At 33.2% G+C, this 15,183-nt stretch overlaps 1 protein-coding gene across 7 annotated transcripts in view; it reads right to left on the bottom strand.

Moving 5' to 3' along the window:
• The window catches only part of LOC137622217 (sodium/calcium exchanger Calx-like), a 234,798-nt gene that overhangs the window by 60,946 nt on the left and 158,669 nt on the right, over positions 1 to 15,183 (bottom strand). For 4 of the 7 annotated variants that reach the window (XM_068352698.1, XM_068352700.1, XM_068352699.1 and 1 more), the window contains exons 6-7: positions 6,389 to 6,524; positions 1,061 to 1,169 (exon numbers count right to left, since the gene is read on the bottom strand). In XM_068352698.1, coding sequence (XP_068208799.1) covers positions 1,061 to 1,169; positions 6,389 to 6,524 — 245 coding nt within the window. Of the gene's footprint in view, positions 1 to 1,060; positions 1,170 to 6,388; positions 6,525 to 9,019; positions 9,089 to 15,183 lie in introns of all 7 variants that reach the window. The other 3 variants (XM_068352695.1, XM_068352696.1, XM_068352697.1) reach the window with 1 other exon arrangement.

The raw sequence follows: 15,183 nt of genomic DNA, 5'->3' as shown, positions 1-15,183 counted from the left end.
GAATTCAATACTGTACTGCCTGATCTCATAGGTCACCCTTATGAACACCAAATCCATGTTTTGCACATTGAAAAACTGGCCCTAGATCAGGGAAGGCAATATTTCTTTGGTAATTTATGTCGTATTACATTCCCTGTTCTAGCTTTTTACAGGGAACTTCTTGGAAACCACACAGCACCTCGCAAAAATAGATTTTACCTTTGTCAAAACCCCATATTTATAAAAAAACTTATAATGTATATTAACTATTTATACTTTTACATCTCAGGGGAATTTTATTTCATATCATAAACATGACTAAAATAAAACTTAATTAAATGTAACAATTCAGTCTCTATCCGTTTAAACTAAGGTGTTCGTTCACATCACCAAGCTTATTTAGCAAATCTAACTTGAAGAAAATATTCAAAGTGCAACAGAATACCTTCGGATACAATAACTTAGCCTATTAAACAGCAAACGAGCATTATGTTTACCCAAAGATACAGCATTCACAGCTGTTATGCAGTGATTGAGCATACTGTAATGTATTATACAGAACTGAATTGCATTATTATACTTTTAGCAATGAAATCAAAGAAAGCTTTTGTGCAATACTTGCAGGATATTAAGCTATACTGTATGGCTGAATAACACACTTCATACGGATCGGTGTGACATTAGACACAACATTGATCATACCTACATAATGTACTTTTAACTAGGCTGCAATATTCAAATTTTGTAATATCACGTATGTCTATCAAGGCAATACAAAGTTGTTCCAGACAAAATAGCTTTCTTACCAATTCAGAAATCTATGAAAAAAGAAAAGGCAAAATTTTTCACATTTACTAATCTAACTGACGTCATTTCCTAGTTTATGTGAATTAGGAGGGCCAGGTAAAATGATATACTGTACAAGAATTGTTTAAGACTTGTTCTGTACTATATTTGATCAGGATTCACTGAATGAGTCATTTTTCTTAATTTTCATCAATTCCGAGTTTGTTATCTATATTAAAAGTAGGTTGCATCAAAACTAAACCACCAAACTATTAACAATAAGAGAATTCCTTACCTGTTTCAATTTCGTAGACAGCTGCGGTTGCGTTTTACGTCCACCGGTCATGTTCCTGACGGCTCCTACTCTGTACCACATCCGAGAATGGCTCTGGGATTCGACAAGCCTGAAAGATAAGAAAAATTATATAAGATTCCCTGAAACTTGATAATAGAGGGGAAATGTTTATGGAGATATCTACAAAGCTACACATTGTAAGAATAATATGTTCAGTAAAGCCCATTGTACACGTACATAAGCTTCATAAGACACTTAATACAATATATTAAAAGAAACTTGGCTATCAATATCAAATTTTGTTATTGTTCTGGTATGCATTGTTTACATAAACACTTAGAATAAGTCATATGTGGTATTAACTTGTAGAGATATTTTCCAGAAAACAAAATACAGTATCTAAATGTAAAAAAAAACCAGACAGGTAATAAAATTGATAAACCGCAATGATGACAAACAATACACAAATTAAATTTGAGAAATAAATACATGAAAAGGGGCAAACGTATACAAGTCACTTTGAAAATGGTAATACATATACAGGGTACTGTATATTGTAACTTGCATTTAACATGTCATGTGACTGATGACCAATTTTCCTGAAAATATTTATATCCACAATGTTTTACTCGACAATAATTCATTTAAAGAAAACAAAGATCATAAACATTCAAATTACAATTATTACACTACAACAAAGTAAAAGAAGTTGCCTTTCATTTGCCTTTGAGAAAAAGTCTAGTTCAATTTCAAATCTGTGCCATCAATGTTACTTCTAACTAATTGTATTTTCTTTCTTCCCAACAACATAACAATCCTACTTAAGAAGTGTGGTGGAAATGGGACACAAGGAGGCCCAAGACGCCAATACAGTGATTGGGTGAGAAGCGTTAGCATATATACTATGCTGTATTGAAATTATCAAAGAGGATATGTGAACGTACAATAAGCATCTATTATGCAATTGAAATATATTAAGGGGTCATATTTTTAATTCAATGACAATGAAATGATGGAATGCTTATAGCCTTTCAAGATGCCCCGCTACATTACTGCATGGCTGTGTCAGCTAGTAAAACAACTAAATGGGTAATAAAGATATAATCTTTAGGACTGAAACATTAAGTTCATCATTGTACATTGGAATGCTAAGCTGAACACAATGACTGACTTCGTGAGATGATGAGCTTTCATGATAGTTGCGAGTGCAATTACAAAAGTCTCTCAGTTTTAAATACCCCTTGCATCTTTTCAGATTGTGTAAACATTGATGGCATTTCAGGATGGCAAATATCATCGACCTTAAAGCTGGCCACCTGAAAGGTAAACGTTATCATTCTAAAGTAGAGGGTTATGATTTTCTTAAATCTCCGATTGAGATTCGATTTTAAAAACGCTCTGCTTTTTAACATGAGGTCAGAAAAAACATCAAGAGATAAAGCAGAGTTCTTCTGACAATATTAGAGTAAGCAAATTCCCCTTTTAAGAAAGATGTGGATGGCAGGTATACTCACTCCTCATCTAAATGAAAAACTGGTAATTCCTCCAAGTTTTTATCCCTTTTTTTCGGGTAATCCCTCCCATATTTTTCAAGTTTATGTGCTGTGTGGTCTCCATGGAATCTCAGTATAACAAATTTCCTAAAGAAATATTAACTCCCCTGCTTTAGAGTCAGTGTTTCAACGTGTAACACGAACTCAGCGTGTATAGAGGAGACCCACAGATTCAGAAGTTATTGAACCCATCACAGCAACTCCAATGCTAAAATTACGATAATTACACAACAACAAAGTAAAAGAAGTTGCCTTTCATTTGCCTTTGAGGAAAGTCTAGTTCAATTTCAAATCTGTGCCATCAATGTTACTTCTACCTAATTCTATTTTCTTTCTTCCCAACAACAACAAACCTACTTAAGGAGTGTGGTGGAAGTGGGACACAGAGAGGCCCAAGACACCAATACAGTGATTGGGTGAGAAGTGTTATGTAACCGTACTATGCTGTATTGAAATTATCAAAGAGGATATGTGAAGGTATAGCAATCATCTATTATGCAATTGAAATATTTTTTGACGTCAAAAACTGTAATTCAATGACAATGGAACGATGGAATTCTTATAGCCTTTCAAGATGCCTCACTACATTACTGCATGACTGTGTCTGCTTGTAAAACTACCAAATAGGCAATAAAGATATAATCTTTAGGACTGAAACATCAAGTTCATCATTGTACATTGGAATGCTAAGCTTAACCCAATGACTAAGTGCAATTACCAAAGTCTTTCAGTTTTAAATATCCCTTGCATCTTTTCAGATTGTGTAAAAACTGATGGCATTTCAGGAAGGTAAATATCATTGATCTGAAAGCTGGACACCTACAAGGTAAATGATATTATTCTTAAGTAGAGGGTTACCTATCTATTCTATATACCAAGGCACTTCCCCAAATTTTGGGAGATAGCCGACATCAAATAAATGAAAAAGGAGGACCTTTCCTCTCTACTCTCCTCCCAGCCTGACGAGGGACTCAACCGAGTTCGGCTGGTACTGCTAGGGTGCCACAGCCCACCCTCCCCCGTTATCCACCACAGATGAAGCTTCATAACGCTGAATTCCCTACTGCTGCTACTTCCGCAGTCATCCAAGGCGACCGGAAGGAGCACCAGGGCTTACTGGAACTGCATCACAATCGCTCGCCATTCATTCCTATTTCTAGCATGCTCTCATGCCTCTCTCACATATATCTTCCTATCACCCAGAGCTTTCTTCACTCCATTCCTCCACCCAAACCTTGCCCTTCCCCCCATCAACTCTTGCATTCATCACCTTCTTTAGCAGACAGCCATTTTCCATTCTCTCAACATGGCCAAACCACCTCAACACATTCATATCCACTCTAGCTGCTAACTCATTTCTTACACCTGTTCTCACCCTCACTAATTCGTTCCTAACCCTATCTCCTCGAGATACACCAGCCATACTTCTTAGACACTTCATCTCAAACACATTCAATTTCTGTCTCTCCATCACTTTCATTCCCCACAACTCCGATCCATACATCACAGTTGGTACAATCACTTTCTTATACAGAGCACTCTTTACATTCATGCCTAACCCTCTATTCTTTATCACTCCCTTCACTGGCCCCAACGCTTTGCATCCTTCATTCACTCTCTGGCGTACGTCTGCTTCCAGTCCACCATTTGCTGTAGCAACAGACTCCAAGTGCTTAAACTGATCTACTTCCTCAAGTAGCTCTCCATTCAACATGACATTCAATCTCGCACCACCTTCCCTTCTCGTACATCTCATAACCTTACTCTTACCTGCATTAACTCTCAACTTCCTTCTCTCACATACCCTTCCAAATTCTGTCACTAATCGCTTTATGATTTTCTTAAATCTCTGATTGAGAATTGATTTTAAAAAAGCTCTGTCTTTTTAACATGATGTCAGAAGAAACATCAACAGATAAGGCAGAGTTCTTCTGACAATGTAAGAGTAAACAAATTCCACTTTTAAGGAAGATGTGCAAGGCAGGTATACTCGCTCCTCATCTAAATGAAAAGCTGGTAATTCCTCCAAGTTTTTTCCCTTTTTTTTTTTCGTGATCCCTCCCATGTTTTTCAAGTTTATGTGCTGTGTGGTCTCCATGGAATCTCAGTATAACATAAATTTCCTAAAGAAATATTAACTCCCCTGCTTTAGGGTCAATGTTTCAACGTGCAACGCACGAACTCAGATGTATAAGGGAGACCCACAGATTCAGAAATTATTGAACCCGCTGCAGCAACTCCAATGTTAAAATCGTCAGACAACCAATGACACATTATCATCAAGAAGCAATATTAGTAGTGGAGACTGCTATTTACACACTATTTTGCACCAAGCCAACATTTTCTGTCTCATTGCTGTGCCGTCAACAGGTTCCTCTTAGTGAGAAATGAACAGCTACTGTTAAGTAACTGGAATCTGGTTATGATAGTTACCCACTATTCTTAGTGCTGTAACAGCTTTACCGTAATACATAAATTTACTGTTTAATATCGCTTTCGGTGTTTTTTTATTGGCTTTATACAGCATATGTAGCCATTCACTACCTAGCATTCTTAAGTTTTTGTATCTTATAACCTATAACAGTTTTATTCCCTTTCATTTTAATTATTAGTTTTTGAAGTTAATCCTTGCCATACTTTTTTTGGCTAACATAGCCTAGTATTTGTTTCATTGTTCCCGTTGTATGACGCCTTTCACTCCAGCTTTCACAATCAGCTTGTTAGTTTTTCCTTCTCACCCATGCACGCAAGATTTGGCTGCCAGTTAGGTTTCAGAAGTTTGTCCTTCATGGTGCAAGAGTCTACTCAGTTATTACTCTGGCATTAGTCCTTGGAGATCACATGGGTTTTGACAAATATAACCCTATTTTTGGGAAGGTATTGTGTGGTTTCCATATTCTTGTGTGGGGAAAGAGGGGGCATATGATTCTTATTCCAAGTATGGTAGATGGTAGCTTGGTGCAAATTAACATCCAGTTAGCATAGTCTCCTGTATTATTATTGGTTCCTGGTGATGATGTTTCATCGATTTCCAGATATTGAACATTGGATGTACTGTAACGAGTTCAGTAGTGTCTGCTCCCAAGTCCGTGTTTAAAAGGTTTAAGGTTTAAAGGCCGCTCATGAACGGCAGAGGCAAGGGACAGTGACATTGCCCTATCGAGCAGGACAATGCCCTAGAGACTGATGGTGCCCCAGCCCACTCTCCACCCAAGCTAGGACCAAGGAGGGCCAGGCAATGGCTGCTGATGACTCAGCAGATAGACCTATAGGCTCCCCTAAAACCCACTGTTTTGCATGTTTAAACACTGGCCCTGGAGCAGGGGAGACAATTCCTATTTGGTAATTTTATGTCGTAATGGATTCCCTGTTCCAGCTTTTTACAGAAAAGTCCTTGGAGACTACACAGCATCTCCCACAAAATATTTTTTTATTCTTTATCAAAATTTTCTTTTTCTCTGATTATTGTTTCCTCTTGTTTTTTTTTTTTTTTTTTTTTTTTTGGCAATCCCTTCAGCAGGATTTCTTTTTTATCTCTACTAATCCATCCTACCTTTATTTTTTAATGGGTTAATACAGTACCCAGTACTCATGAGTGTTTTGTTTATGTACCTGGCATTTTACAAATCACAATTTTCTATAAATTCGGTAAAGTTCCATGAAATAACAAATACTTTGACAAATAATTTAGGGATTTTCTTATTAAAGGGGCAACACATTTTCTAAATCTGCTAATTTATTGTTAAAACAGTAAGACTGAAGTTACTGAACTCACTTTGAAGCTGCCAGTACAGCAGCATCTTCGTCGGTAAGACCTGGGTAGTTCTTGACTTCTTTGATGAATGCTACAAGTCCATCTCGATCAAGGCGACCATCACGGAAGTACTGACGATCTCTGATGAATTTGTCGGCTGTGGAAAGATTGGTTAAGGAAAATCAGTATTCGTAGGTGCACGAGGCATGGAAGGACTATGAAAATTTAATCCCCGTTATATATAGTTTTCCATGGAGACTGATATTTTTAATCTAATAGCATTACTGAGACTGACGATCTCTGATGAATTTGTCGGCTGTTGAAAGAGAATAGTTAAGGAAAATCAGTATTTGTAAGTACATGAGGCTGGGAAGGATTATGAAAATTTAATCCCTGTTATATATAGTTTTCCATGGAGACTGATTTTTTTAATCTAATAGCATTACTAAGACTGGCCATCTCTGATAAATTTGTCAGCTGGGAAAAGAGAATATTTACGGAAAATCAGTATTCGTAGATGCACGAGGCATTGGAGGACTATGAAAATTTAATCCCAGTTATATATAGTTTTCCATGGAGACTTTGATTCTTTTTAATCTAATAGCATTACTAAGAGTATATTTTTTTCAGAAAACATAAAACTGTAAAGTTTAAAAGAGAATAGTTAAGGAAAATCAGTATTCGCTGGTGCACGAGACAGGGAAGGGTTATGAAAAATTACTCCCAGTTATATACAGTTTTCCATGGAGACTAATTTTTTTTAATCTAATAGCATTACTAAGAGTATAACTCTTTTTTTTTTTTTTTTAGAAAACAAAACTTTTATGTTGAAATTTATGTTATATCTTATTTGCATTGTAGCCAATGGAAAATATTACAAAAATTAAAAATCAGATTAGGCACGAAACATTTGGTTTACTATTGATAGCCACAAAATAATATGTAGTTGAAAATTTAATTTTTAAAAGCACTTCTATATCATAGAAGTGTAAATTGAAGCAAGAAATAAATTTGCAATATATGATTTGGTATACAGTACATCAATGTTACACATATATTTACACAATACTCTAACTAGATTTAGAGGCTTATCTACACATGCAAACAACATAGGGTCATTAGATTAAATGTGTTATGTTACAGATGCAGTGTTATACATATTTACATATATAATGATACATTATGTATACTTTGAATATCTACAGTAGAATGAATACACTTATAAAAAAAATCTATTGGATTGAAGAATACTGTACTTCAGAACAAATGTTTAACCCTGACAAATCAAAGAATGGAAGTTAGTACTCTTTGGGCCAAAGAAATTTAGCAAACTAAACTCAGCAATAAGGAATTAACAACATTCCTCAAGAAATAATCTGTATCAAAAGCAAAATAAAAGTTCTTTAGTCATAAACGATATTGCAACAAAATTTAGAATGAATAAAATTTAGTAGTACACTTCTTGTATGGGTTTATTAATCTTAAACTAATTTCTCCTGTCCTCGTTGAGAAGGTAGTTAGCAATAAAATTAGATTAACCAGTACAGATACCTTCAAGCCCTGATTTCAGCCAATACACTTTTTTTTTTTTCTAAGGAGACTGCTAAACTGTACCATTAAAAATATAACAAAGGTTATCAACTCATAAAGCATAGGTCTCAAGTCAAAGACAGGATTTCTTCACGGACATCACGAAGCCTTACAACGATTTACAGTATTGAAAAGCCTGCTGTATATTTAGTGGAAAAGGTACAGCATTTTCATCCTAAATAACGAAACAAGCCATTCCTACAGGATATGAAACAGATGAATTAGTATTTTTGGAGATATATTTTAATATAGATTTTCCAACCTGGTATAACTGGGTAACTGGGACAGGGCATTAATCAAGAGGGCATGGCCTGCTTCACAGCATAAGAGTAAATACTGGTACTCTGTTTCACAGCATAAAATACTGCTGTATTTTATGCCGCTAAAATATGAGACAGTACAAGTACTGTATTTGCTGGAACAGGTCGAGTAAAGATTGATGGAATAGCAAGTAGTACAGTACCTGTATGTGCAAGAACAGGTCAAGGACTAGCTTCCATAACACCAAGCAATCCAGGACCTGTATAGGCAAGAACCGTTAGACTGCTTCACAGCCTAAGAGTAAATACTGGTACACTACTTCACAGCCTAAGAGTAAATACTGGTACACTGCTTCACAGCCTAAGAGTAAATACTGGTACACTGGTTCACAGCATGAGAGTAAATACTGCTACAGTACATGTTTTCACAATGTAGGTTGAGAATTCGCTTGAAAACCAGCGTCATTTTGCACCTAATGGTAGACTATCATGAAAATAATGACCAAATAAATTAATCATATTATTGAAAGCTGGAGGGTACCACACTCAACCCATACTGATTTTCACACCAAACAGCAAACTGGATAAGCTATAGGGATATTATACAGTTAGCAGTAAGTTATTACAACTAAACAAAGGAATAAATAGGACTACATAGAAAACTTGGCCTTCCTAATATGTAAGCACAGTTTTAACTGTGGTGCTATTTCAGAATTCTGAACCACACTAGGGGGGGTCAGTCTATCAAGTCACGGAATGGTATGCCTGGGACTTCTATGAGGGTGTCAAACCAGACACTTACCATCGGATTCAAGGCCACAGACCTTCAGTACCCTTCCACAACATGAGGAAGAGTTGTGATTTACAGTATCTGGAAGCATACACACATAATAGGTGAAATTTATTGCTAGCACTGTTCTACGCGTTGGTTTGGTCTCGGGGTTTAGAGACAGTTAACCCTTTTACCCACAGGGTATTTGGAAATATCCAACCCTTAACCCCCAAGGGTTATTTTTTTTTCAAGCACATTTTGCAGTATATTTTTTTAAAATTGCTCTAACTGGCTTAATTTTTGTCATAGAGAGGTCAGGTTGGTCTCATTCTCTTGGAAAATGCCTGAATATTTTCAAAAAATTGACAAAAATATGCAAAAAAAATTTTAAATAGAATATTTTGGCAAGGACGTACCGGTACGTCCATGGGGTAAAGGGATGAGTTTTGTGAAACGTACCAGTACGTCCTTTGGGGGTAAAAGGGTTAAGTAAAGTTTCCATTACAGAAAACAAGTTGAAATTTAACCTGTCTTTAGGAAATTGGATTTCTTCATCCATAATAATAAGTGCTTATGAAAATATTTAACTTTTGCAGCCAATTTCAGTAACAGAAGTAGGCTTCTGTGTTGACTAGATGCAATATCAAGACTATATCGACTAAAAACCAGAACTATATCATAATAAACATTGAACTAGATTCATTGACACTGTAGTAGGCAAACAGTAAATATATAGAAATACCCAATATGTATATATATATATATATATATATATATATATATATATATATATATATATATATATATATATATATAGTATGGGATGAGGAAGTCTTTATTAAGATTCAAGAAGTGGTGAACACTAAAGTCTTTCATTAATTCATTAAATCTATGTGATCCGTAGGATATATATATATATATATATATATATATATATATATATATATATATATATATAATATATATATATATATATATATATATATATATATATATATATATATATATATGCACAAATATATGGAGGGAGTTAAATGAGGAATAATGTCAATATGAGTGACCATTATTGACAAATACACTCCCAAGTAAAGAAAAAACTAGTCACAACTAAATTTATTTGACTCAAGACATGTGTATTTGATATGGTTAGCCTACCAGGCAATGCTTCACAAAACTTTCCTCTTACAAAATGAAATGAAAGTTTAAAAGAACTTTTTTTTTCCAATATTTGATTCAAGAAAAGAAGCCAAATATTATATGGCAAAGTATTTTTTTTATATACAGGTTTCAGAGCAGTGTGTGGAAATTCAATGGGGTATATATCCATATTTATACAGTATGATATATATATATATATATATATATATATCGTAAAGTTTTTGGCTGTCATGTTAAGATAATACTACAGCAACAGAATTTAATTAATAAATTATTTTGTTTTATAAGTCAATATTGAATAATTATTTGAGAGGTAAGTTAGAATAAAGCTTAGATTTAAAAAATGCATTATATATATATATGTGTATATACATATATATATATATATATATATAATTATATACTGTATATGCATATATAAATAAATATATATATATAATATATATAATATATTATATATATATATATAAAGAGAGAGAGAGAGAGAGAGAGAGAGAGAGAGAGAGAGAGAGAAATCTATACTTTCTTCAAGACAGTCTTTCGAATTATACGGTAGATTACTCTTGTTATTACCAGTTCTTACTAGATGTCAGTTATTAACATGACAATTTGCATGTGAGCGTGGAGAGAGAGAGAGAGAGAGAGAGAGAGAGAGAGAGAGAGAATGCTAATCTTGCATAATTTAATAGCAAAAAGATGAATTAAAATATTCTTTTTCCGAGTCTGTTTTGAGAGAGAGAGAGAGAGAGAGAGAGAGAGAGAGAGAGAGAAATTTAGTAAAGAAAAAGTTGCTAATTTTGTATAGTTTAATAAATGAAAAATGAATTAAAATATTCTTTTTCCTAGTTTGTGTTTTGAGAGAGAGAGAGAGAGAGAGAGAGAGAGAGAGAGAGAGAGAGATAAATTTAGTAAAGAAAAAGTTGCTAATTTTGTATAGTTTAATAAATGAAAAATGAATTAAAATATTCTTTTTCCTAGTTTGTGTCTTGAGAGAGAGAGAGAGAGAGAGAGAGAGAGAGAGAGAGAGAGAGAGAAATTTAGTAAAGAAAAAGTTGATAATTTTGTATAGTTTAATAAATGAAAAATGAATTAAAATATTCTTTTTCCTAGTTTGTGTTTTGAGAGAGAGAGAGAGAGAGAGAGAGAGAGAGAGAGAGAGAGAGAGGGGGGGGGGACTCAGTAAAGTGTTTTGATGAATGCATCTGTTTTCGAGAGATAAAGTATGGGTGAAGAATAAATCAAGATAATTCTGAATGAATAACAAAAAATTCTTATACACAAAAACAACTCATGAAATACGAATTCTTTTTCTCGCATTTTAGGATAGAAAATTAAAACTTGTTATGAGAGGGACCAGTTGGAATTCCCCGGTCATAACACGGCTATAAAACATTTGGCTAACTTGAAAAACATTATTTTACTTTTATTTTTTCTCATATTTTTTTCCCCTGGTGCCTGGACAGACAAAAATGTTCGACTATGTGCTATGGAAACACATCTCTCTCTCTCTCTCTCTCTCTCTCTCTCTCTCTCTGTTTTCCAATCAAATTGTGCGCATATAACTTTCATTACTATAATCTATCTCTCTCTCTCTCTCTCTCTCTCTCTCTCTCTCTCTCTCTCAAATTGTGCGTTTTGTACAACTTTCTTTGCTATAACCTCTCTCTCTCTCTCTCTCTCTCTCTCTCTCTCTCTTTGTTTTCTTATCAAATTGTGCGCATTTAACAACTTCCATAACTATAATGTCCTCTCTCTCTCTCTCTCTCTCTCTCTCTCTCTCTCAACTCTGATCCTCCTGCTATTTATATTTCTACACCCTTTCCATCTACTGTTGAAAATAAACATCCTAAAAAAAAAAAAAAAAAAAAAAAAAAAAAAAAAAAAACTTCATCTTATAGACCAATTATCCAAAATAATAATTTCAAAACTTAATTACTAAAACAAATTCCGTTTAACTTTATAACTCGAGAGAATTTCAGATTTTAACCCAATTACTCAAAGAAAAACTTAATTTTCATCATTACTCGAAATGATAAATTTTGAGCCTAATTAAAGAAACAAATAAATCTTCATTTTTTTTACCGTAATTTCTAAAAGAGATTTTGAGCTTTATTACTAAAAATATCTTCATTGTTTAACCTATTACCAAAAATATTTTGAGTCTTATTACAAAAATAACTTCATTTTTAACCTAATCACCCCCCAATATATATATATATATATATATGTATATATATATATATATATAGAAAGATAGATAGATAGATATAGATATATATATATATATATATATATATATATATATATATATATGTATGTATATATATATATATATATATATTAGATATAGATATAGATATATAGATAGATATATATATATATATATATAAAAATATATATATATATATATATAATATATATAGATAGATATATATACACACATATGCTGAGCCTTAATACAAAAAAAAAATTAATTTTATACACTAATACTCTAGGAAAAATCATTATTTTCAGTATATTTAAAAATAAAAGAAAAAAAAAACAAAGTTTGGAATCAAATTACTTAAAACTTCACTCCGAACTATTCATTATATAAGCAGTAAAAGAGATCACTAATAATCATTTAATTGAAAGTGAACAAAATAACCTGTTCTAAAAGCGTCAGTTACTAAACTAACAGGATGAACGCGAATTCTAATCTGTTCTAAAAGCGTCAGTTACTAAACTAACAGGGAAAAATAAACTCAATCCAAGAGATATAAATAGAAGATGAAATTCCCCACGTCCCTTCCATTAATGCTAAGCAAATGCTTCGCTCATGTCGTGTCATACAGGGTCGTTGAAAGGATTCATAGGGAAGACTGGGTGTGTATTTCCATGCTCTCTCTCTCTCTCTCTCTCTCTCTCTCTCTCTCTCTCTCTCTCTAAATTTAAAATCTCCAAAATATTTTCCATCACAATGATGAAAGCAAGAGCCCCCCACCCACCCTCTCTCTCTCTCTCTCTCTCTCTCTCTCTCTCTGAAAAAAGATTTTTCAATTCATGTTAGGTAGAAAATTGTGAGAATTTAACCATTTTGTTTCATTATTAAACTCTCTCTCTCTCTCTCTCTCTCTCTCTCTCTCTCTCTCTCTGAAAGATTTTTCAATTCATGTTTGGTAGAAAATTGTGAGATTTTAACCATTTTGTTTCATTATTAAAGTCTCTCTCTCTCTCTCTCTCTCTCTCTCTCTCTCTCTCGAAAAAAAGATTTTCAATCAATTCATGTTCTTTTTATTGATTTGTGAGAATTTAACCATTTTGTTTCATTTAAATCTCTCTCTCAATCTCTCTCTCTCTCTCTCTCTCTCTCTCTCTCTCTCTCGGAAAAAATATTTTTTCAATCAATTCATGTTCTTGTTATTGAATTGTGAGAATTTAACCATTTTGTTTCATTTAAATCTCTCTCTCTCTCTCTCTCTCTCTCTCTCTCTCTCTCAAAGAAAAAAAAGATTTTTCAATTCATGTTTTTATCAAATGCAAATTTAACCATGGTTTTTATTAAAATCTCTCTCTCTCTCTCTCTCTCTCTCTCTCTCTCTCTGAAAAGATTTTTCAATTCATGTTTGGTAGAAAATTGTGAGATTTTAACCATTTTGTTTCATTATTAAAGTCTCTCTCTCTCTCTCTCTCTCTCTCTCTCTCTCGGAAAAAAAAGATTTTCAATCAATTCATGTTCTTTTTATTAATTTGTGAGAATTTAACCATTTTGTTTCATTTAAATCTCTCTCTCTCTCTCTCTCTCTCTCTCTCTCTCTCTCTGAAAAGATTTTTCAATTCATGTTTGGTAGAAAATTGTGAGATTTTAACCATTTTGTTTCATTATTAAAGTCTCTCTCTCTCTCTCTCTCTCTCTCTCTCTCTCTCTCTCGGAAAAAAAGATTTTCAATCAATTCATGTTCTTTTTATTGAATTGTGAGAATTTAACCATTTTGTTTCATTTAAATCTCTCTCTCTCTCTCTCTCTCTCTCTCTCTCTCTCTCTCAAAGAAAAAAAAGATTTTTCAATTCATGTTTTTATCAAATGCAAATTTAACCATGGTTTTTATTAAAATCTCTCTCTCTCTCTCTCTCTCTCTCTCTCTCTCCATGTTTTCCCTATCAAATACTGCGCATTTAAAAAAAAATCACTATAATGCCCCCCCCTCTCTCTCTCTCTCTCTCTCTCTCTCTCTCTCCATTCGACACCTTTATGACGATCTGCTTCATTATGCAAATGAAGACATTCCATTAGCTCACCTGGAGTCAAGCGGGCCAGTCTAGCGCCCTCCTCTGAGTCTAGCGCCCGCCCCTGAACATGCACCTGAGCTTTAATTAAAGCGGTAAAAGAAGAAAAAAATGTCGTAAAGAAAGAATTTACATCTCAACCCATAATCTACTGAGGCAATTCTCCCGAGGGTTGAATTGGGGAAGACATCAAGCGAATATTTACTTTGATGTGTTTTCGGAGGCTGGAGGAATTTCATGATTATGTGATTACTTAATAAATAAATATAAATGTATATGTGTGTGTGTATGTATAAGTACATACTTATATATAAAGACGTACAGTACACATGATGAACTAAGACTTGTGGGTATAAACTGATATATAAATGCTATAAACAGATGCCAGTGGAAGGACTTGTCTGAGGCCGTTGTTATGCAGTGGATTAGTAACGGCTGATGATATATAATATATATATATATATATATATTTATATATATATATATATATATATATTTATATATATATATATATATATACATATATATATATACATATATATATATATATATAAATATATATATATATATATATATAAATATATATATATATATAAATATATATATATATATTTATATATATATATATATATATACACACATGCATACATACATACATATACACACACACATATATATATATATATATAATATACATATATATATAATATATACACATACGTTGTTTCTTCCACTTGAGTCATTCCTTGTCGATAGAAATTATTTGAACT

Source organism: Palaemon carinicauda, chromosome 29, assembly GCF_036898095.1.
Source record: "Palaemon carinicauda isolate YSFRI2023 chromosome 29, ASM3689809v2, whole genome shotgun sequence".
Classification (NCBI taxonomy): Eukaryota; Metazoa; Arthropoda; class Malacostraca; order Decapoda; family Palaemonidae; genus Palaemon; species Palaemon carinicauda.
Note: the sequence above shows the minus strand (reverse complement) of the source record. Positions and strands in the feature narration are given on the sequence as shown.